This window comes from Lissotriton vulgaris, chromosome 3_1 (assembly GCF_964263255.1).
Source record: "Lissotriton vulgaris chromosome 3_1, aLisVul1.2, whole genome shotgun sequence".
NCBI classification, from domain to species: Eukaryota; Metazoa; Chordata; class Amphibia; order Caudata; family Salamandridae; genus Lissotriton; species Lissotriton vulgaris.
In genome coordinates this window covers 364074101-364097293 of record NC_141689.1, presented here as the reverse complement: position 1 = coordinate 364097293, position 23193 = coordinate 364074101, and the positions used below count along the sequence as shown (strand labels likewise).

The following is a 23193-nucleotide window of genomic DNA, read 5'->3' as shown; positions in this document are numbered from 1 at the left end:
CGCAAGGGGAGCAGAAGGAAAAACTGGGCAGAGAGACACGGGGTAGCGAGGGGAGCAGGAGGGAAACCGGGCAGAGAGACACGGGGCCACGAGGGGAACAGAGGGTGAGACCGGGCACAGACCATGTGCAGGCAGTGGGGGAGACAGACAACAACAGTCACAGACACAACAATAAAAATGCAGTCACTACAACGGGAGCAATGAAAGAAAATACAGGCAATACAATGGAGGATGAGCAAACTTGAATTTATCGGATGCCTCTTAATTGGGCTCTACTGTTATCCCGATTATTCAATATATGTGGTTCATATATCATGCTGATCTCGGTTCTAAGCCGGCATTTGTACACACTACTTTTACTCGCCCCCACCCATTGCAGTAGTGGAGACTACTTCCAGCCTTTAGTGGGTTATTGTGCCAAGCGCCACGCACTCTGACTTTATGATCATGGCTACTGATTGATATACCCTTCTGATGTTATTTATGGGAGATTGGTTTTTTAAATAGCTCGGAACCCTTATGATTACCAATTTTGTTTGGTTTTGCCTATGGACCAGTATACATGATTGCACGTGGTCTTGTGGTATGTGGGAATGTTTCACTATGAGGCCACTCATGTACATACCTTGATTTTCAGGTTGTAGCACGCTCTCCGTTAGTAGGAGCCCACGGGCCCAACTCTCCATTATTGATTCTGGCCCACACTCAAGGTGGCTTCCTGGTAATTATACCATCCATTCATGTTTTTCCCTAAATCGTGCATTTTCGTTAGTTTATTTTATTTTCTGATTAACTTTAGGTGCCCCTCCCTACCCCATTTCACGTTCTAGTCCTGAAGAAGACCCCATAGTAAGGTGGAACTCAATCTAAACCAACCGGGGGTCGAAACGTCGACTTTTACTTCTACACCTACCCATGAACAACAGATTATTGTTACTGTGTTTTATCAGATGGGAAAGGTCTACAAATGTTGTATATGTGGCTCTAACAACATGCTTATGTGATGTCAACTATTCATTTGTGTGACCACATGTGACCTTTGAAACTTCGTCACATAACCCCAATCCTCACAAACCACTTACCTACTCCGCCTTTTCCCACGCCACTCTCTGGGCACATTGTCTATTTATATATATTGAATATGCTTATACATAAAATGTATGTGGATGAGGATGTGAATAAATAACATCGCTCATGAAATTTGTGTAATTAGTTTTACATAGAACAGCTTCAAGTATTTCTGTGTTCATTAAGAAGCTCGCTTACTGGGACCCCTTTCCTTGTAACATTGAATACCCAGGTCCCAGTACCATTGGGTTAACCCTTCTATGTAATATAATCTCATCAAAATAGGCACACTTGGTATAGCTGATGAGTTTATGGCAGTGTTGCAAACGTTCAGGAAAATAAATCTCATTTCTTTGGGCCACAGATCCCGCGCTCATTGCCAGTTTTAGTGTCCTTCCCAGCCCTGGGGCATGCAAATCAATAACCCACACACAGAGCTCTGGGTTGTGCAACTTTATTCCTCCACCTACAACCTTACTCTACTCTCCAATTGCGTCATAACATTTAATAACCACAACAAAACCCCTGCCAACCAGTTACGTACTTTCTTTACTAAGTCCGCTGAGAACCACAAGGGTCCTCGAACACATAGTCTCATGACATTACAGACACCACTTATTAAAGAAGGAAATACCAGCAACTGGTAAAATCCACTCTGTTGAGAAACCAACATGGCAAAAAAATTCCATTCGGTATATGCCTTATAGACAGAAATACCCGAAGTACCACAATGGTTCAAAACAATGTAATTTACCACCCAAAATAAGAACAGTTTTGAGGGTTTTTAAAAAAAATTACGAAGCCCAAGAAAATAGCTTCTGAAACAGAAGAATTTAACTGGATATAGACCCTAACCTTGCAGAGGTAATGCATAAATATAGTGCCCAGTAGTGGGTGCCATTCCTGCCACTAAAATAGTAATTAATTTTTGCTTTTGGTAACTGGATACATTCAAGAGGATCCATTGTATCCCTCACCATACTTGTTTAGCTTCTCAATTCACCTGAATATGTTTGAGGATCCGGCACTAGGTGCCCACAAATATATATACCTATGGAGGTAATTCCACAGCACCAGCAGTAATGCATCAATTACAATATTTCAAGTTTGGTTTTGTGGCATATTATTTTTCCTGGCAAAGCTGCAATTCACTAAGGGAAATAACATTTATGTAATAGAGGCTGTGGGCGTCATTTAGAGATTGGCAGACTGGGAGCTCAACAATAAATTGGTAGCCTGTCCGTCATAGGGTACTAGGCTAGAATAGTATTGCCATCTTATTTAAGGTGGAGCTGTCACCACTGATCTTCCCTTCCTCAGACTCTGACAAAGGAAACAAACAATGAAGAAAACTCCCTGGGCATCAGTGCCAGCTGTTGTTCTGCTGAAACAAATCCATCTTTTGGAGTTTGTTTCAGTAAAACAAAAAATGAATTCTGAGTGTGGCAAAATAAGATAGCTGCCGGGCATTTGTCTTTGAACTCAGTACATGTGCACTAACAGATACACTGAAGGCAAAGAAACCTTGTCAGGCATTGAGGACAATATAAATAGGCATGCAGTCCTTCACAACGGAAACAGAGGCCTTGTCTTCCGATGACGTAGCGGGCTGAGTGAGCACCTACCAACCATTAAATGAAGCCCATTGTACTTTACGTCTCAAGATAAAATGATGGCCTGGTTATACTCTAAAGAACTGAAACTGATTATTTCAAACTATATACTTGCCTAATTCTGATACTCTTTTTTTCCAGGTGGAAAATGATGAAGATGAGGTAGAGACAGATTTCTATTCCAATCTAGTTAATATGAATGATGCAACTTCTTACCAAGGTTCACACAGCGGGTCTTCAAGGAGTTCTGGTGGAATCCCATTACTGTTTTCAAGAAAGAGTAAGACAAAAATCACGTCATCCTCGTCATTCAAGGAAGCTGTTCAGGCCTCTTACAAAAAGGTACATGAAAGGGGGATATAATTCCTCTATCTGTGTCTAGAAATGTGTGCCAGGCAGAAAGTAGACAGCTCCAATAATGTGTAATAATGATATAACTCACTCTGTTAAATATGAGATTGATTATGTGAAAAAATTAAATTCCAGAAATAAGAAAACTGTAGCCTACTATCCTACTCAGAATTTCCCTCCTCCTGTTTCATTATTTTTCTTAGCATGAATAATGTTTCATTTTACTTTGTTCATTGGAAAGCTAGATAATGAGCCTCATCTACAAATAAATACGGTTTTGATATGGGCGCCCAACAACTTAGCTAAGCAACAAAATGCCCCTTCCATACTCACCACATCCAGCTCTACTCATGTAAATATTTTTACATTTGCTGCAGATATTTTGCTTCCAAAGAAAAACTCAGGTGGAAAACTATTGAGTGATGGCAGGTTCAGTATGGCAGTCTGTTATCCACTTAAGTTATTCCGAGAGATAGACTAAGAAAGTGGGAGTCCATATCCAAGAATAACATAACTAAATGTACCCCACATACTGGTAGTTTTCTCCCAGCATGTTGGGTGCATTTCAAAACTTTGTGTTGGTTTAATGTCAGTTCCAGTCAGAAAGGACAGTTGTGAAGATTACACCAGAGGAGCAGCTCTTAATTGGGAAGTCCATCCATGGTAATTTTCTTCATTGTCAATCTGCTGCCGTGATCTTCTCTAATGGTAGATCCAGTAATAATCTGGTATACCTGCTTCCCCTGTATTCTAAATGAAGTGGCTATGGCAGAGCTCATCAGTTGTAGAATCAACAGTTTTATGAAGTATCTCCTGTTAAAACCCACCTGTAGAGGAAGTTTTAAGGAACCTAAAAAGTTAGAGGTGGTGTTAGACCCAAGAGCTTTGGGTCTTCCCCAAGTTTTTCACCTGCTTACCTTCAATTTTTCCTGAATTCTTTATGTTGGCCGTGGGACACCGGGAAGTTTACCACTGCCACCTAGTGCTAAAGTGCCTGTGCTTCTCGCCTTAACATGGTTTGATTGACTTATCCACAACTGGTATATTTAATTGATCTATAATTCCCTAGCAGAGTACACAACATGTTCCCAGGGGCTGTAAATTAAAATGCTACCTATGTGCCTGCAGCACTGATTGTGCCACCAATATAAGTAGCACTTTAAACATGTCTTAGTCCTGCCACTGCAGAGTCTGTGTATACAGCTTACCCTGCGTGTTGAATTGGCCCCTTGCCAAGCCTTAAATTCCCTTTTTTTTAAATATAGATCACACCTAAGTTGGGCCCTAGGTAGCCAATAGGGCAGGATGCTGTGTTGACAAAAGGTAGGACATGTCCATTTATGCTTTGCTTATCCTGGTAGTGAAAAACATCCAAATTAATTTTTCACTACTATAAGACCTACCCCTCTCATAGGTTAACATCGGTGATATCGTTACTACACTTCTAAACTGTAATTCCTGATTGTGAAGTAGTAGTTCTCTCATATTTCATATAATTGGAATCATAAAAAATAATAAATCCTCTTTGTTGGTAAAGTTTAATTTCCCTTTACTATTTTAGAAATGCCTTCCTTAGAAAGATGGCAATTCTCTGATCTTAGCTCTGTGCGCCTGCAACCTGTCTCCAATACATGTTTGGGGTTGCTGACAGCTGCACTTTGTGCATTCTCTCTAGTTAGCCACACACAAAGGAAGCTTAGGTGTGACTGAGTGGACATCCACATCTGACGGGTCATCCTGGGCAGGATGGGAGGGAGAAGCTGAGACTTACACATGAATGGGAAGTGTCTAAATTATTTGAGTCTAAACAGCATATGTCTACCTTCTCCCAATCAAAAGTTATCACAAATTAAATATAACATTCTAACCTTCTGTTAGCCAATGGGAGAGCTAGTCCTTATAGTAGTGACAAACAACGTTAGAAGTTTTTCAATGCCAGGACATGTGAAATGCAAACCCATAAGTTCTACTTTTTAAATACAATGCACCCTGGGCTCTATGGGATTTTAGCACCTATCTTATGGGTTACATGGGAGGTGACCCATGAGGTGAAGGAGCGTAATGGAACAGTCACCCTCCTCAGAGACCTCAAGACCCTATGAAACACATTTAAGATTCTGTATGTCATTCACCATGCTTCTGGTGATGGATAAAAGGGTGGAGGAAGAGAATGAATCCCTCCCCGACCTCCTATCTTCCAAGGAGCTGGGTTGGACAGTGGAAGGTGTTGTTTTCTCCCCTACCCTGGCCCCAGAGAAACAGAGGAACTGTCACCATTTGCTGGGACAGTTTCTCCCTCTTTGTTTTCACTAACTCCTGTTCTCACCACTTGATATATCAATGATATTGACACTAGGGAGAGCATTCCTATTAGGGATAAAATCTACAGGTTGTCTGACCAGGTGAGGACCAGCATCAAGGAGGAGGTGTCCAAGATGCTGGAGCTTAGGGTGATTGAGCTACCCACTGCATGCCACACCAGAACTCAGGTTTTATATAGACTACAGGCTCAGCACAGTCACCAACACTGATGCTCACCCTATCCACGAATGTTGCTTCCTTGACAAAGTTGACTTTTAAGAAGCGGCCCAGAAAGGTGATCTGGACAGAGGCATATCAGAATGCTTTTTACACATTAAAGGAGGCTATTTGCATAGTGCCCATGCTCAAAGCCCCTAACTTCTCCAAGGAAATTATTGTTCAAATGGACACCTCCACGCATGGCATAAGGGCTGTGCTCTCATACCTGAATGAAGAGGGCTTAGACAAACCTGTAGCCTTCATTAGTCAGAGGTTACTTCCCAGGGAACAGAGGAGGAGTGCAATTGAAAGGAACACCTTTGCAGTGGACTAGGTACTGATGACGTTGAGAACATACTTGTTTGGGACTAAGTTCCAGATTCAGACAACCCACTGACCCCCTGGATGGCCTAAACAGATTAGGAGTGAGAATCCAAAACTGTTGAGGTGATCCATCCATCTATGGTGGAACATCATCATGGAACTGACCACACCAATTCTTTCTGATGATCTTTCTAGTTCCGTCCAATTTAGCAATTAGAACTCTCATGAGGGTAGATAGTTCACCCTGTTTGAGCTGGGTGGGAAAGCATGTTAGATTTGCATCCCTGCTGTGGTATTCTCCCAAACCTTTTGCCTTTACTCCTCCTGGATTCCCGAATTCATGTTTGTTGGCATAAGGACTCTGTGCACTTTACCACTACTAACCAGTGCTAAGTGCTTGTGCTCTCTGCCTAAAACATGGTGATATTGGCCTACTCCAATTTGAAAACATGTAATTTGCTGGTCAGTTCTTAGTGTATGGTACTACATTTTTGCAGGGCATGTAAATATACGCTATTAGTGGGCCTGCAGCACTGATTATGCCACCCATTCAAGTACCACTTTTAAATATGCCACAGGCTTGCCATTGCAGCTTGTGGTGTAGTTTTAACTGTCGTTTCGGCCTGGTAAAATACACCTTTTGCCAGATTTGTAATGCTTATATACCATCCCCCAGGCATGCTTTCCCTGAATTGCCTTGGGCTCCGTCTCCATCCATCACCCACACTTCTGACCAGGCTGCACCTCAACCAGAGCGACCCTCTGGAGATAACAGAGTATCAAAACTCTCTAACCAGCTTCCAGGCTCTAAGTGGCCTTTTTCCAAAAGTGCTTTATGTGAGTCTGGAGAGCCAACATGTAGGTGACTGCATCCTGTGGGGGTTTTGTGGGATCTTGCTCTCACTCTTCTTCACAAGGCCCTCTGACAAATTTGCTGAACAAAAGCTCAAAAGAAAGGAACACTAATCCCTTATCTCGAACCTCACTGTAAGCAAAGAACAGGCATGGTAAAAGGATGTCCCCACTTCTGCCTCAAGGACTCTGACAGTCCCATAATCATGCCTTTGGGGAATCTTTTTGAATATTTGAACAAGCCCAGTGCACTGGGGATGAAAGGGTATGGAGAACTTGGAGGCTACTCTACACTCGTCCCACATGAACTTCATGTATATTGAGATGAAGTTGGTGCCCATTCAGACATTACCTTTTTGGCGAAATCCACTTGGATAAATATCCCCATCTGTCCCCCGGCCACTGTGAGTGCAGTCACTGTCCTCAAAGTAGAGCCTCTGGGTAGGGGTGGCATGTTCCACCAAGACCAGGTTGAACATGTTGCCAGTGCTGTCTTGGGGTCCATGGGAACAATAATGACAATGTCCACCCTCTGCATACGACAAAGGGGCTGCCTACGACAGGAGCCTTCTGCTTCCCCATGGTATCCACCTGGTTTAGCAGGTGGGACAAGACCTGCAGAATGCATATGAGGTCAGGGCCAGTAGATGGGGGAGACAAGCCTTGTGAAGGTCTTGTCTTACCTGAGCTGTCCTGCCAAATGAGCATCATGAGCCAAACCCAGTATGAATGCACTGTAGCAGGGGGGACCACCAACACATGGGTTGCACCAGGCTCAGGAACCTTTGACTCATTATAGAGGAGATAATTATCTCATTAAATCAGGTGTTCCCAGGTGTCTGGGCCTTGGCCTGCTGCCATTAGCCCTCAAGAGTAGGGCACTCTTTATGGACTTTGCAAAACTGCTCCCTGGATATCCTTCTTTCAGCTTGCCAGTGGTTCAGCTCTGGTGGGTCTCCCAGAGCAGTATTGTCCTTCCCTGCAGGACTGTGGGCATCTTAGGAGTGGTTTTCTCACACCCTTCCTCTGTTTGACAGGTACCTAGGCCATTTTCTCAGGCTTCAGACCTCCTGACGTCCATCTTGGGCTGCAAAAAACGGTGTGGACAGGCGCACCCACTAGGGCAACCCTCTGATCTCTAAGTAGGACTGGAGCGCCATCTCTTTCCAGATGGTGTGCTCAATTTTGTTATCAAGCAGACAATCCACAGGCATAACTGGACTGACCGCCACCCTCTAGGAACCTGAGACCCCCCCACATCGAAAGTGAACCAAAGCCATGGGATTGTGACTCTTGCGATTTTCAGCTATAACAACCTGGTAGAATACATTAGGGATTACCAGCTATGAGGACACTAGATGACACCTAACAGTAGTCATACTGGATCCTGTGTCTCTCAGAGCCTGAAGGCACGTTCCTATTGATGGATGACCCATAGCCTATACTTCTTAGTATTACTAGGCATGTGAGTCTTAGGTACCCTCTTGCTGTCACCCAGGAACATTAGGATAACTTCTGCACTTACCCCGTTCTAGCAGGAACAATCTCCTCTCCAAGTGCCACACTGGCCATCTCTGGTGTCTGTCCACCAGTAGAAGCTGTTGCCTCTTAGGGCATTTGCAGTCCCCTATGATGTGCCTAAATCTGTTTTGGGGGTCTTTGGATAACTCCTTGTTTAAGTTGAGCTTCAACCTGTTTTATCTCTTCTATGGGTTTTGGCAAACCCACCAGTTGCCATTGTTTGTCATCTGTGGCATTCAGAAAGGCTGGGTTGTTATTGGTGCATTTGTGGTAATGTCCCTCCCAAGTCTGCTTAGCTCTTTCTCTGTCAATTTTACTCAGAGAGCATTCTGTTTGGCTATCACACTAGAGCCTAGTGTGACGGCCCCTACTCCCGCCTCCTGTAAGGGCATTTCAGCCTAACACAACTTGGTTCCCTCCGCTCTCGGTGCTCCCAGCTGCAGCGGTCTTCTTCATAAGTGCTTCTCACATTTGTTTGTGTTGGGATGCCTTTTTTTTATTTCCTACTTGCCCGACTCAAAGAAAACGAAACGCCAGATGGTATGCAAGGAGACACTTGTTTAAATATACCAGAAAGTAAACATTTGTTGTGGCAAGACAACCAAATCAAAGATGCCACTTTAACAGCATGCATACAGAATCAACCACAAATCTTTGTTTTTTCTGTTTTGAAAATAAATCACTTATAATAGGAAATAAGGCGAGGTCTTCTGGTAAAAGAGTGGCAGAATTCACAGCGGTTAAATAATGGATTGGAAAATGCATGTTTATGGCAAGGGGTCTTAGCTTGAGCTTGTCTGCTTATCAGTGTCACATGGTGCTTGGAGCATGTGCCCTGGGAAACGCTTTTCTGCGAGACAGTCATCGTGAAACAAGTTCTGAGATCGGATCGGAAGGGCGACCTCTACAATTATAAACTGTTACACGTTTTTGTTTTGCTTCTTTTGCTATAGTGTATGGTTCAAACACAAGCGTCTCTACTTTCATCCAAGGAAGCCTGGATAGCACGTCCCTATCTACTCTTCATATACCATTAGCACACAACCTTTGAGACAATCGTCTCAATCCTAAATCATTACAAGCACAGAAATTCGTTCCAGAGATGTCTTCGCATGACAGTAACCCTCAGGGAGACATGATTTACCTTATCTGGTCAAAGTCTAGCTCTTTGATCGGCACGCTGAACTATAACATCTTGTGTTGTAGGCATCTACAAATTATCAAAATACAGGTTTCTTGAATTCATAGTGAAACTTACAAAGTAGACAGGAAACATATATTAGCAAACACAAAATATATATGACCCCAGAGAAACTTTAGCAGTGGGCTCAAAATGACATTACTCACTTTGAACAACCTTATGACAGAAATATTTGCCTCACACTCACCAGAGAATTCAATGATTTTAAACTACTATGGGGTATACTCACAAAAATGTGTGATAACTACCGCGAGAGGAGCGTAATGCAACTTTCAACATCATCGAACTGGGATTGATGGGCCCTGGTGCGAACACAGATGCTGTGCAACTAACGACTAACCCAGCTAATTATGTGGAAATTAGAAAAATTAATGTACATAAGCGGCGTTCATTTGCCTTTTTCCATTCCCCTCCCTGTAGGCACCATGAATACCGTGAAACATTGACCGCATCATTCCGCCAGTAAAAGCCCGTGCCCATATGTACATGACAGCCATTTTAGGCACCATGGCCTTTTGCCCGCTCATTGGAATCCCCGGCTTCCCTCCTGCGCGTATTTGAACACCCCCCCCTCTCACATGCATAGACCATAAAACCCTCTCCCTCTGCGCGACCCTGCTCTGAAAAGCAACCCTCCTGCTTGACCCACGCAAACCCCCCCATTTCCTCTTGAAGAAGCATCCTTCGCCTCAGCTGACATAACCCCCCCAGCTGTGCCTGACTGCCCCCGCTCTCTCATGCACGGGTCATAAGACCTCTCTCTCTGTGCGACTCTGTCCTTGGGAGTCACGCTCGCGCCTGACCAACACCTCCTTTCCTTTTATGAATACCCCTCTGTTGGTAAACTCTCCCTCTGCACTTGATTGTCCACGCGGCATGAATACCTCTCCTTTGATGACCCCTTCCACCGAGTCCGATTGTCCACACAGGTCCGAGGCCATCGCCTAAGCCGAGAGATGCAGTTTATTGCACTCCACTGTATGGAGTCACTCCTCTTCAAAGGACCCACTATTGATCATGGCCTCCCCACCCCCTGGGGTACAATCAGGCGCACACATCCTAAGAATCGGCGGAACACCCAGCTGCGTGATTGCCCCCTCCTCTTATCGGCAGGTTAAGGGCCTCTATTGTGGATATATGTGGGGTGGGATTGACACGAGGATTACGGGGATGTCTTTTCCTTGTTTCACAATGTCGTTATTGTAATAAGGAATGTTTTGTAAGGTATAAAAGACGATGTCTCAGAGCACTTGTTAGAGCACCTCCCGATGACACCTTGTTTCGTGTCTGAAATGACAGGCTCTCCTCATGAGAAATAAACTCTGTTCTTGTGTCCCTACTCCCAGCGCTCGTCTCTTTGTTTGGTAACTATTCAAAATGGGAACTAAGAGGCGCCTTGCGCCAGCAGCCTGGGCATCGGTTGTCATATGGGCTGACTTTTCCACAATTGGCGTCCCAACGCGGGGCCCATCAGCGACATAAGGTCCGGTAAGAGAGGTCCAGACGATGGGGTGAACATCTAAACGATCGGAGTATACCTGCCTTGAGAGGACCCTCGTCCGGCTGCTGATTGAATGAACTTCACCGATTCCGAACGGACCTCTCTCGAGTGACCCATTGTCCTGACTGGGATCCCACAGGACTGCTGCGGTAAAATCATGGAGTAAGAGAACGATCGGGCGCTGGAAGGAGGAAGGCGAAGAACTGCCCACACGGTCCGGTCCGGGTAAGGTCGCGTAAATGCGACAAATTGTTAAATGATTGTTTGATTTGGATAATACTAGTATTACTCTTTTGTGAAGGATAGGTAACGCAGACTTTTGTCCCCGTTGTAATCCGTCGTGCCTATCTTCCTCCCCCACTGTTTCCCGAACTGTTGCTCGTGGATTATTGTCTGGAGATTCTCTGTCTACAAACAGGGAAGAACAAGGTCTCTCTTTGCAGGTAGCGAAAAGGTAGGTAACGCAAACCTTTAACACGTCGTACCTACTTATTCTCCCCACTGATTGTTTGATTGACCGAACATTGATTGTTCGATATTGGTTCTTTTGAGGTATTCACCGCCTGCAAACAACGGAGAATAGAAATATTCTGTCTAGTCTTTGCCCGCCGTGATAAGATAGGTAGTGCAGACTTTTGTCCCCGTTGTAATCCGTCATGCCTATCTTCTCCCCACTGATTGGTAGCCTGTTTAGCCCGGACCGCTTATTAGAGATGAACCATCCAGCTCCACTGGAGGGCACACCTAATATGGACATGTTCATTAAGTGTGGACTAGTCGCTATAGCTTATAATAGGTTATGGCATAACAATACAAGAAAAAGAGTCGAGCGAAATCAGTAGGCCACTGATGAGTTATCAACTTCGCTAAAAATAAAATAAGAAACGTTAGAAATAACCCGCAATAAGAAACATAAAATGGCGAGGGAAGACAAGCTTGACACCAAGGCAGACACGAGGTAGATTAGGCTTCACCGCCCCTCACTGCTCCAAACATGTCTAACCCACCTCCCGCCACGCCCAATAACGGTAACATGGAATAGATACAAATCAATAGATACCTACCCCCATTCCGGAAGCTCCCGAAGTGCAACAGGTCCGCGGTTACGCCCATCCGGAAGGCGAGGCCTCGATGCGTGCAGAGCAGGGCTCGGCTGGCCGCCATCGGAAGGGGAGACTGTGGGGCGGACGGCCCAAAAGTCGTAATGGTCTCCCCTTTCCCTTCTCTTGGCTGCCCTACGGGCCACGGGGGGGGGGATGTCTTGCCTCTGCCTCCGACCCCCCCCCTCTCTATCGCCAGCTCCGGCCGTCAGCAAAAGAGGAGCCAAAGCAGGTAGCTCCGCAGCGATAACTCTGGAAAGTTGCAGGTAGCCCCTTCAGCGGCAACACTTGAGTTGCAGGTAGTCCCGCCACATGAGGGGGGGGATGTCTTGCTGCCTCCGACCCCCCCCCCATCTTCATTGCCTGGCACGGCCATACCAAAGCGCTGGAGCCGAAGAACGGCGCGGGGTCGCTGGAAGGGGGAGGCGGCGCGAACGAGCCTTCCCCACCTCCCTCCAGGTGGAGGCTTCCAGCGACACCCCAACGCTCCTGCTTGAAGAGGGTCCATATCAAAAAGCGGGTTTTCTTCCCCGGGACGGGCACACGCCCTGTGCTCCTCAACCTTGAAGATTCTAAAAGAGCCGGGGGGGGCCGACCTCTCCACGAGGCGCGCCCCGCCCCCGTCCTCCGATGGAGCCAGCCTCAGTTTGAAAATGACTAAAATCCTGCAAAGATACAGATTTGTTCAGTTCCGGTGGAACACCAGAATGACCCGGTAGGAAAGATTGTTGACTCCCTCCCCACTTTTGACTGATGGTCCATATTGCTAGTCTGTTACCCCATTGCGAAAAACTTTTTGAACTGCCAAAAGAGGTTCTGGTCCAACCACGAGTCAGTGGAGGCATTCTGACTATACTGGGACCTGCCTGACCTCGCCCAAAATGGCGCTGATACAAAATGATGCAGTTTTTGGACAATGAAAGTAGATAAGATGGTTATTGATTATGTGTTGGGACAGTGAACTGATTTAGGGTGGGTACTAATTATGTTTGGAAGCAATGAATTGGTATAAAATAGGCACTGATTGAGCATTTGGACAATGAATTGATATACGTTAGGTATTGAGTAAAATAGTTGGACAATGAGATGATATTATTGAAAGCTTGAATTCTTGACACGCATTATACTCGCCCCGTAAGAAAGTTCGATACGATTTTATTGCACTGCTGCACTTTATGAAATGAATGGCCACCGACTTCGTTCCTCTTATGCACAGTTCCAGTCTGCTCCGTAGCCGGCCCACTGGGTTGTAGGCCCGTATTTGTGCGCCAACATTTTTAATTAAAGGTATTTTGAAAAAGAAAGTATAATTGTAGCGGTTGCATTAATGAGTTTCGAATGTGTTACTACTGTCTCCAATATAAGCGAAAAATAACCAGCTTTATTAAGGTTGAAGGGTAAAAAGGCCCAATACTTAAGCAGTTACCTTATATGCCACAGATAGCAGGAAAAAGTTTTAGATGCCCTTAAGCAATACCGAGGAAATGCCACCTGACCACCACCCTTACACATGACCTAAAAGGCCACGCTCGAGTGATTCATGTAGATACGCAGACCATCGATGATTGTCTACCCAACACTACTGGACCCTCTGGGCTTAAACGCCGAGATGGTAGAGAATGCACCCCGTGGAGATAGGTCGAGTATGTGGTAGGTAAAAACATTTTCAGATTTATGCGCGTTGATGTGTTTTGAATGCTACCCCCACCCCCTTCTTCTCCTCCCTTCTGCAGGTCACGTCGGAACATCGGTTGAAGTATGGAGGAGGGATGATCGAACGACCGACGAAAGGGGAAGGAGGGGATCTGAGCATAGTACTTATGCTAACGAGTTTTGAAAGACGTAGACTTAGATATGACTGTTCCTCCTTAGAACGTAGCGACTGGGAGGATGGACTGACATAGAAACTTGACGGGTTAGTACTGTATGACGGAATTTGACTCGAACCAGCACGCCAGATAGTGCAACTATGACGTTTAACTAGATAGGGAAAGGACAAGGAAAAGTCCCGGGGTAATGGTTACCTAGGCACCACCCGTCTGGGAAAGTAGGAATGTTGTTGATGTTCAAAATGTACCACCTCCTTCTCGCACTCTTATAGATATAGCCAAGCTGTCCGACTGTTCTCCCGATCAATACCCTCCGTTGCCTCAGCCTGGAGAACTTCTCACCAAAAGAAGAAACTCAAAAGTGGTTTAAGATCCAACCGTGGGCAATAGCCCGACCAGGTTAATTTCTGACCGGCTGACCGAGGTGTAAGTATTAGCAATCGAGAACGCTCGCAAAAATAGCAAGCGAGAGGAAAAAGGAGGAAAAGGTAAAAAGAGCTCAGCCCGTAGATAAATAGGATATTAAAGATACGCAGCATGCAAAAAGAGATCTTTTTGGCCAATAACTGTTCTATATTTTGTCGTGAATCTCTTTGTATGTAATACATGTACTGTCTTCCTTCGTCTGAGTTTGTGTGTATGTACTGTATGGGTTTATGTCTCCCCTCTCTTCGCGTCTCTATGTTACCTGACCCCTGCTGTTCTGTGTTGTGAGCGCACTAAATGACCTATTTCCGTACACGTCTCTCTTTCTCTCTCTCTCTCTCCCTCTCTATCTATCTCTCTCTCTCTCCCTCTCTCTCTACATGTCATACGTGTACCGAATGGCTCGTTTAGGTTGCGGACGACTCTCACTCTCTACGAGAGTCCCCCTGTTCCATCTTCCTTTTTGTGGTAAAATTGTGCCCCGCTGGCACCAGTCTGATTGGATACTTATTGAACACGAAGGTGTTCAGCGAAATTGACAGAAACTAAAACGATTGTAACTTGCCATATTACTACCTCTCCTTTCTGCAAAAATGAATGAACTCGAATTGGCTAAGAAAGAAAGGACAGGTAAGACGACTAAGGTCCCCTAATCTGGCCTTTTATAGGGGAACTATATGTCAATGGCACCCTATTTTTTCAGTTCGTTAGAGACAAGCGCCAATGTCCAGATTGACCCCCAATGCCCAGATTGCCCCACCCTTTTGCACTCAAGCGCGAATGCCCGAGCATCCCCGCCCCACTTGATTGACCCCAGCTGCTGTCCCCGATGTATAACTGATGACCATGAGTAACTGTCGCCCCTCGAGAAAAACCTGTTTAACCCTGTCTCTCGATGATAGCACCCCCGCCCTGTTTGAAAGGGTTAACCAGCTCTGAAGGGAAGTGTTAGACTGTTAAGGCTCGGGTTAGAAAGACGAGTCTCCCTGGAGGTTCCGAAATGTTGAGTTTGATGAAATGCGCAGTTGATAGGAGTCTGATTTCTCTCCATATGTGTCATGAATAGACGATGAATAAACTTGGCATGAACCCAGTAGGAATGCCGACATATACACTGCATGGTGATAGACTTCTGACTGTGACCAATGAACGTATCTCCCAAGTGCGTAGGATTGAAGGAGGAATTCACATGCATAAATGTCTTCTCCTGCCAGTTCTCTAAAGCTTGTTTTGTACCTATTCAAAGATATACGATCGCCGGAGGAGAAGGGTCGGACGTGACGTACAGCCTGGCTGCAGATCTTGAGACACATGTGACCTCGACCAAAGGTGGGGCTGCAGAGCAACAAGATACGGGACGAGACAGCAATCTCAAACGTGGAAAATGAAAAATTGACGGGCTGCCTTGAAACCCTCGGTCTGCTAACCCACGTGTGCCTGAAGTCTTCGCCCCCTTTTTTGGGCCCGATTGATGGGCCTTCCTGCCCGTTATCCTTTGCTTCCTTGGTCCCTTGGAAGTGTCCGAAAAGATCTGACCCCACTCAGCCCTCTCTTCCCTCGACTATCCGACACCCCCTCTTTCCCACATGACTTTTTGACTCAGACAAGAAGAACAGCATTTAGATGGAAATGGGGTTTGCCACAGAAGGAAAAAGGAAACACAGGTGCCGAGCATAAGGCACCCTTAAAGAATTGGTTAGGGAACAGGACTGTGGTCTGACAGCAGAGGACTGACCGCACCCTGCAACGCGTAAGGATAGATCCGAGCTGGACCTATAGCTCCACCGCCGGCGCTCAACAGCGCCAACGAAAAGATACGGACGAGAGCCTACCAGTGATGGCTCACTGCTAAAAAGACACTGTGACGAAGATATATTGGACTGAATTCCTCCCTCAACCACTTGGTATTGTTTTCAAAATGTTTGTCGGTTACCTTTAGAGCTGTACATTGATGAGAAAGTCAGAAGCATTTATACTGTGTAGTATGCTGCACTCTAGGCTTGTAGTAACCCAACAAATGTAAATTTCTATGTATTGCATTCTGCCAATCACATCGACTGCTCATGTTTATATGCAATCTGCTAGTATTGAAAAATCTTCATCAACCACATGTTTATATGTACACCCATTGATTAGGAAATGAACTTTCTTATGTAAAAAGCAGCGACTGTGGAAATTAGAAAAATTAATGTACATAAGCGGCGTTCATTTGCCTTTTTCCATTCCCCTCCCTGTAGGCACCATGAATACCGTGAAACATTGACCGCATCATTCCGCCAGTAAAAGCCCGTGCCCATATGTACATGACAGCCATTTTAGGCGCCATGGCCTTTTGCCCGCTCATTGGAATCCCCGGCTTCCCTCCTGCGCGTATTTGAACACCCCCCCCTCTCACATGCATAGACCATAAAACCCTCTCCCTCTGCGCGACCCTGCTCTGAAAAGCAACCCTCCTGCTTGACCCACGCAAACCCCCCCCATTTCCTCTTGAAGAAGCATCCTTCGCCTCAGCTGACATAACCCCCCCAGCTGTGCCTGACTGCCCCCGCTCTCTCATGCACGGGTCATAAGACCTCTCTCTCTGTGCGACTCTGTCCTTGGGAGTCACGCTCGCGCCTGACCAACACTTCCTTTCCTTTTATGAATACCCCTCTGTTGGTAAACTCTCCCTCTGCACTTGATTGTCCACGCGGCATGAATACCTCTCCTTTGATGACCCCTTCCACCGAGTCCGATTGTCCACACAGGTCCGAGGCCATCGCCTAAGCCGAGAGATGCAGTTTATTGCACTCCATTGTATGGAGTCACTCCTCTTCAAAGGACCCACTATTGATCATGGCCTCCCCACCCCCTGGGGTACGATCAGGCGCACACATCCTAAGAATCGGCGGAACACCCAGCTGCGTGATTGCCCCCTCCTCTTATCGGCAGGTTAAGGGCCTCTATTGTGGATATATGTGGGGTGGGATTGACACGAGGATTACGGGGATGTCTTTTCCTTATTTCACAATGTCGTTATTGTAATAAGGAATGTTTTGTAAGGTATAAAAGACGATGTCTCAGAGCACTTGTTAGAGCACCTCCCGATGACACCTTGTTTCGTGTCTGAAATGACAGGCTCTCCTCATGAGAAATAAACTCTGTTCTTGTGTCCCTACTCCCAGCGCTCGTCTCTTTGTTTGGTAACTATTCAAAATGGGAACTAAGAGGCGCCTTGCGCCAGCAGCCTGGGCATCGGTTGTCATATGGGCTGACTTTTCCACAATTACTGACCCATTACCCGTCTACCACTCCCGGCCAAGATAGTTGAAAAAATTATGAATAAGCAACTATCTGAGTTCATTCTGGATAATGATCTGCTCGATCACTATCAGTATGGATTCCACAGGGAACACAGTACTGAAACTGCACTGATTATTGCCACAGAGGAAATCAGAAGAGTGATGGATGGAGGAGGATCTATCAACCGCTTTTGATATGGTAGATCATAATGTGCTGCAACAACGGCTGAATTCGATGGGGGTACAGGGAGCTGTGGCAACACAGGGCACAAGAGGTTAGGAATTCAGCCCTCTAGGTCTCCATTGGTGTCTGATAGACACAGTATCTGTCCATGATTTCCCCTGCTTTCCAGGGAGCAATAGGGTTTTTACAATGCTCTATAGCTCAATAGACTGCAATGCATTGCTGGTGTTAATTTTGCTGGTGGGTTTACACTGCATATTTTGCAATTTTTGCATATATAAATTGCTGAAGTTTAATTTGTATTAAGTTTTGATGTTTCATTCTTTATGCCAGTATGTTTATTGCAAATTGTCGCGCCCTCTCCATAATGTATTGGGGTGTTCTTTTTGATGGCAATTGATTCACAAGACACAATATGGTGGCTTAATGCATTTAGCTGGGATTTCCACTCCGGTGTGTCTTCTTACTATTTTAGTTGCACACGTCACTTTGAGATTAAAAAAATGCTGTTTATAATGAACACATGATGGCAATTACTTGCTGTTGTGAAAAAGGCCGCATCGACGGGCGAAACACAATACCGCTACGAGCCAAGCTTTTGATAATAATCTGCTTAGCGTATCATGAACTGGAGCTGTGGCGGAGCCCATTTGTGATTTCTTGTATATCTATATCTGTTGGCAATAATAACATTAATTTGGAACTGAAAAGCAGTCTGCATTGTGAAGCCAGGTGGCAGAAGGCTGTCGTGTGACCTCTCGTAGCTCTGGCAACTTGTTCAAAAAATATGCACACGGCAGCCCGGCCGTGGAGAGGAGCACCATCACCAGCTGGGGAAGGAATACTGCTACCAGTTGGTGAGGCTGCAGGTTTTGAACTATCATGACTTTTGAGCACAGCTTTCTATATGCTAATTTAGCCTGCTTTGATGTCCCCTAACCTACTAAGGAAATACTGAAGCATTTAAAATACAAACGAAATTCTGACACTTAATGCTCGCAGCAATGGAAATACATGTTCCGTCATGCACCAAATCTAGTGCACTGAACCCATGCCCAATGAAGGCAGGTGAATGAAACCGGAAATGAAAAGCGAGTTTTAAATGTCATGTTTGTTGCAGCCCAGGAAGAAGAGGCTTTGACCTTGAAATGCGTTGGCAATAATAACATTAATTTGGAACTGAAAAGCAGTCTGCATTGTGAAGCCAGGTGGCAGAAGGCTGTTGTGTGACCTCTCGTAGCTCTGGCAACTTGTTAAAAAAAAATATATATATATATATATATATTATTCTACAAAACGCCCCACAAGTTCTTCAGAGAGCACACGACGGAGTCCTGACCTCTGGTCTGCTTGGCCTCGCTGCTGCTCACCTGACAGCTTTGCATTCTTTATTCTGCCATGCCCGACGCGTTTCGAGGCCACACAAAATACGCACACTAAATTTCCAAACTGGGTTTGGATGTTTGGGACCATCTCCCTTGTCTCTGGTCCCGATGGAGTGGGTTGGGTACTTTGGGAGGTGCTGGGAGAAGATTGGGGAGGGTTTCTGGTCAGTTCTCTGACCTCTGCCGCACTATAGTTTTTAGGGTGCCGGCGTTGCATGTGGCGAATCATGGTGTTGTCGCCAAAAGAATATTTTTTGGCATGGTTCCCCCGGGAAAGTACAGTGCCACAGATCAGACAAGTCACCTTTGGCGCATTTACTTTCTTTTGGCCCACAATGCACTGCTGATGACGTCACATATTACATCACTCATGACATGCTCAGTGACATCACTCATGACATCACTTATGATATCTCAAATGACATCACTGATGACATCATCCTTGTGAAAGAGTGGCAGACCTCCTCTCACCCTAATATAACATTTGATACACACATAAAAATAGAAACTAACATTTTCAAAAAAATGGAGATACCAATACCAGTTACAACAACCTATTCAGTAATTCCAATATCTATATACACATCCACTCATTCACCAACAGTTCTATATAGTCACTCATACATGTACTCACTCATCATATGTACTAATACACCTATATATCCTGTTACAAACCGATACTCATCCATAGAGTTACTTACACACATACTCACACATGCAAATACACTATCAAACATCCATTTACTTGCATATACAGCTATACACACACCACTACACTTACTTCTACAGAAATGTACACATACTTACTCTCTTAAACAATCACTTATAGAAACACATACTTATTGATACAGGAACTCTTCCAAACTCTCAAAGGCTACACAGACCCCCTTCTTTATCTTTTTTGGGACCCTGGGGACCCATCTCTCAGGGCCTGACCCCCAATTTTTTTTATGTCTTTAACAGGAAGGGGGCTGCGTGGCCCCCCTCCAGTGGCTAATCCAGTCCCCAGGGGACCCCATCCCCCGGGGCATAGCCACATTTATTTTCATATTTTTAAGGAGAGGGGCTGCATAGGCCCCCTCCTCAGGCCACTTAAGGCCCCAGGGACCCCATATCCTGGGGCCAGCCTGCCTCCTTTTAAAAAAAAAATATTTAGGGAAGGGGGCTGCGTGTCCACCTTCCCGGATCACTTCTGCCCCCGGGGACCCCATCCCCCGGGGCCTGGCCCTCCTCGTTGGGCAGGCCGTGGGGGGTCCCCAAGCTCCCCACTGTCCCTGTCAGCTCTTTGCATCCTGCGGGAGCCGGCATTGCTTTTCTGCATGGGAAGCAGCTAACATGTTGCTCTCCATGCAGAAAAGCAATCTGTTTTGGTTTTTGAAAGAGAGAGCAGGTTTCCTGCTCTCTCTTTGAAAAACCAAAGCAGTTTGCTATGGTAGGGTAGGAGCCGCGAGGCTCCTGCACCACCATAGCAAACAGCAGTGTCCCCGGGGGTAGGCAACCCGGGACACTGCAGGAGCCGGCCCTGGGGGGTAGCAGTCCCCAGGGCCATCACAGGCTCCCGTGCGGCCCCCCTCCCATCATTTGTAAAGCCCTGGGGGGTGGCGGTCCCCGGGGTTGGGGGGGTCCGTCACGGACCCCCCAATTTAAATATGTAGTGCCTCTGGGAGGTGGCGGTCCCCGGGGCGTGTGAGGGGGCTCGAGCATACTTCATAATAAAGCCCCGGGGGTGGACGTCCCCGGGGCTCGGGGGGCCTTAGAGGCCCCCCATCATTCATATCCAAACCGCGGGGTTTACTTTGCCTCGGGGGTGGCGGTCCCCGGGGCAGTGTGGGGGGATTAGGGCCCCCCACATTTTTTTATAACGCCCCCATGATTTTGTCCCCCCGGGGCTATTTAGAAAATAAGCAAACCGGGTTTGTTTGTTTTTTCACGGGGTACGCGTATGTACGCGTATCCTGCGATTTACTATTATTATTTTTTTAATATTTTTTTGGGGCCTTGGTGGTCCTTGTGGGACCCTTTGGGGAGGCCTAGGGGGTCAGGGTGTTTCTACCTTGCCCCCTTTGCGTGTTTTTCATGTTTCTTTTGCTGCTTTCATGTGCCTCGGTTCTACCGAGACCACAGGGCCCCCTCCTGTACAAAATATAAAAATGTTTTTTAATAATGCCAGACCCTCAAGTCGCCGGAGGCCGGCCTCCTTTCTACAAAATTCTACAAACACACATTCTGGTGCTCCGCTGGTTGTGGGCTGAAGTCCCCTTGGCTGCAGGGAGTTCTTGGGACCAACAAGCCTTCCTGTTACCACCAGTAAGTCCCACACTGGGGAGTTACTGAGAATGTTATACCCCCTTTCTCCACCGCTCTGCAAACATGCCCTCTGGTTCACTGCTGGTTGGTGAATGAAGTCCTCTTGGATGCTGAGGGTTCTTGGGGTCCTAGAAGCCCTTCTGTAAGTCCAACAAAGCAGGATTCCTGTGAGCTAGTCGGAGACCCTGTCCCCTTTCTCCACCACTCTGCAAACTCGACTACTAGTTAAAAAAACATCGAAATTCACTTAAAATACCAAAGGTTACAGAGACATTATAGGTAGGAAATAGAATTGGAAAAACCTTAGAAATTCACTTAAAAAAACAAATGTTACAGGGTCATTATAAAATGTAAAAACACTGGTATCTAATATCCTTGCAAAGTTCCTTTATGCATACATTGAATAACTCTTTATGCATGCACATTCCAAGAGAATACACAGACGAAAAGAAAGATTATACTGCCCAGTTATATTAAAAAAATTGTATGCATTTATTTTGAATATGGATTAAATTCATTTCAATAGACATAGGTTGCGCGCAGAAGGAGAAATAGTAGTGAGGTTTTGGTGGCAGGTACTGAAAGTGCAAGTCATAGGTTTTAGGAAAAGAACAAATAGATACTTAGAAATCGCAGGTAAATCAAGACCAGACAGTGATGACCTGTCCAAGAATAAACATTTCATTTACATGTACTCTGTAAATTACAGTCTGCACTTAATGCATTTTCAAAGTGTAGCAGATGGAGTATTGATACAGGTCTAGTAGGGAAGAGCGTCGACATTTTGACTCGGCTGATGCAAAAAGGGTAAGTTGTGGCCTTAGCTGCGAGTCTTCATCAGGGCTGTATGTGGCAACCTATGAGTAGAATGCTAAATTAGATAGGGCACTGTGTGTATATGCATAAGTAAAGAAATCAGAATGGTGTCTCTACTGACCTCAACCTGGTGCCAGGCCTGGCTACACAGGTGATGGATTCAACAGTGAAAGACCTTGCCCAAGATCGCCAGGGGTTATCTATTCTCTTCTCAGGTATGCAGTGATTTCAACACCCTGACTCCTAGTCATCAGCGAATGGTGAAACTATGGAGGCCCACTTCCTGAATAAGAGTGTATAGAGAGAACAACATATCACTATAAAAACAAGGTGTGTGATACTACATACAAAACGCAGCCGCGTTATACACAGGGTACTATGCCAACTTGGGTGACTCAGGAGAGAAATATTCAGTCTGGTCCAAGGGAACCACATACAATTCCCAGACACTGGTGAATAATGCCTAACCAAAGTTGAATTTATTAAAAATAAATTAAAATTAGCCCAAAATTGACGTGATTCCGATTTTAAATTCAGGCCTGAATCTCGAGTGGAGGCTGACTGTCTGGGTATGAGGTACCATGTTAGTATAACAATTGAGAAATGCTACCACGTTATACCCAGGGTACTGTGTCACTTATTAATGTGGAAATACAGAGTGATTGTGGATATCAGGATTAAGTCTGGGTCGTGAACATCAATTAAACGTGCCCCTTGTTTACACAAACACTCATAGATGATTCCCAATTACGTTTGTTAGACTAAAAGAACGCCCGCATTCGGAGTGATAGTGGATATCGGGATTCAGTCTGGGCCGTTGAGATCAAAAAACAAAACAACGAGCCCCTTGTTTACTTAACCTCTTGTCGATAATGCCCAATTACAGGTGGAACATAAAACGCATGCTGTTGGAC

At 45.6% G+C, this 23193-nt stretch overlaps 1 protein-coding gene across 2 annotated transcripts in view; it reads left to right on the top strand.

Annotated features, from left to right (window-relative positions):
- LOC147726460 (complement component C6-like) overlaps positions 1-23193 on the top strand; it is a 1142533-nt gene that overhangs the window by 432199 nt on the left and 687141 nt on the right. For both annotated transcript variants that reach the window (XM_086960582.1, XM_086960583.1), the window contains exon 7: positions 2823-3023. In XM_086960582.1, coding sequence (XP_086816708.1) covers positions 2823-3023 — 201 coding nt within the window. The remainder of the gene's footprint in view (positions 1-2822; positions 3024-23193) is intronic.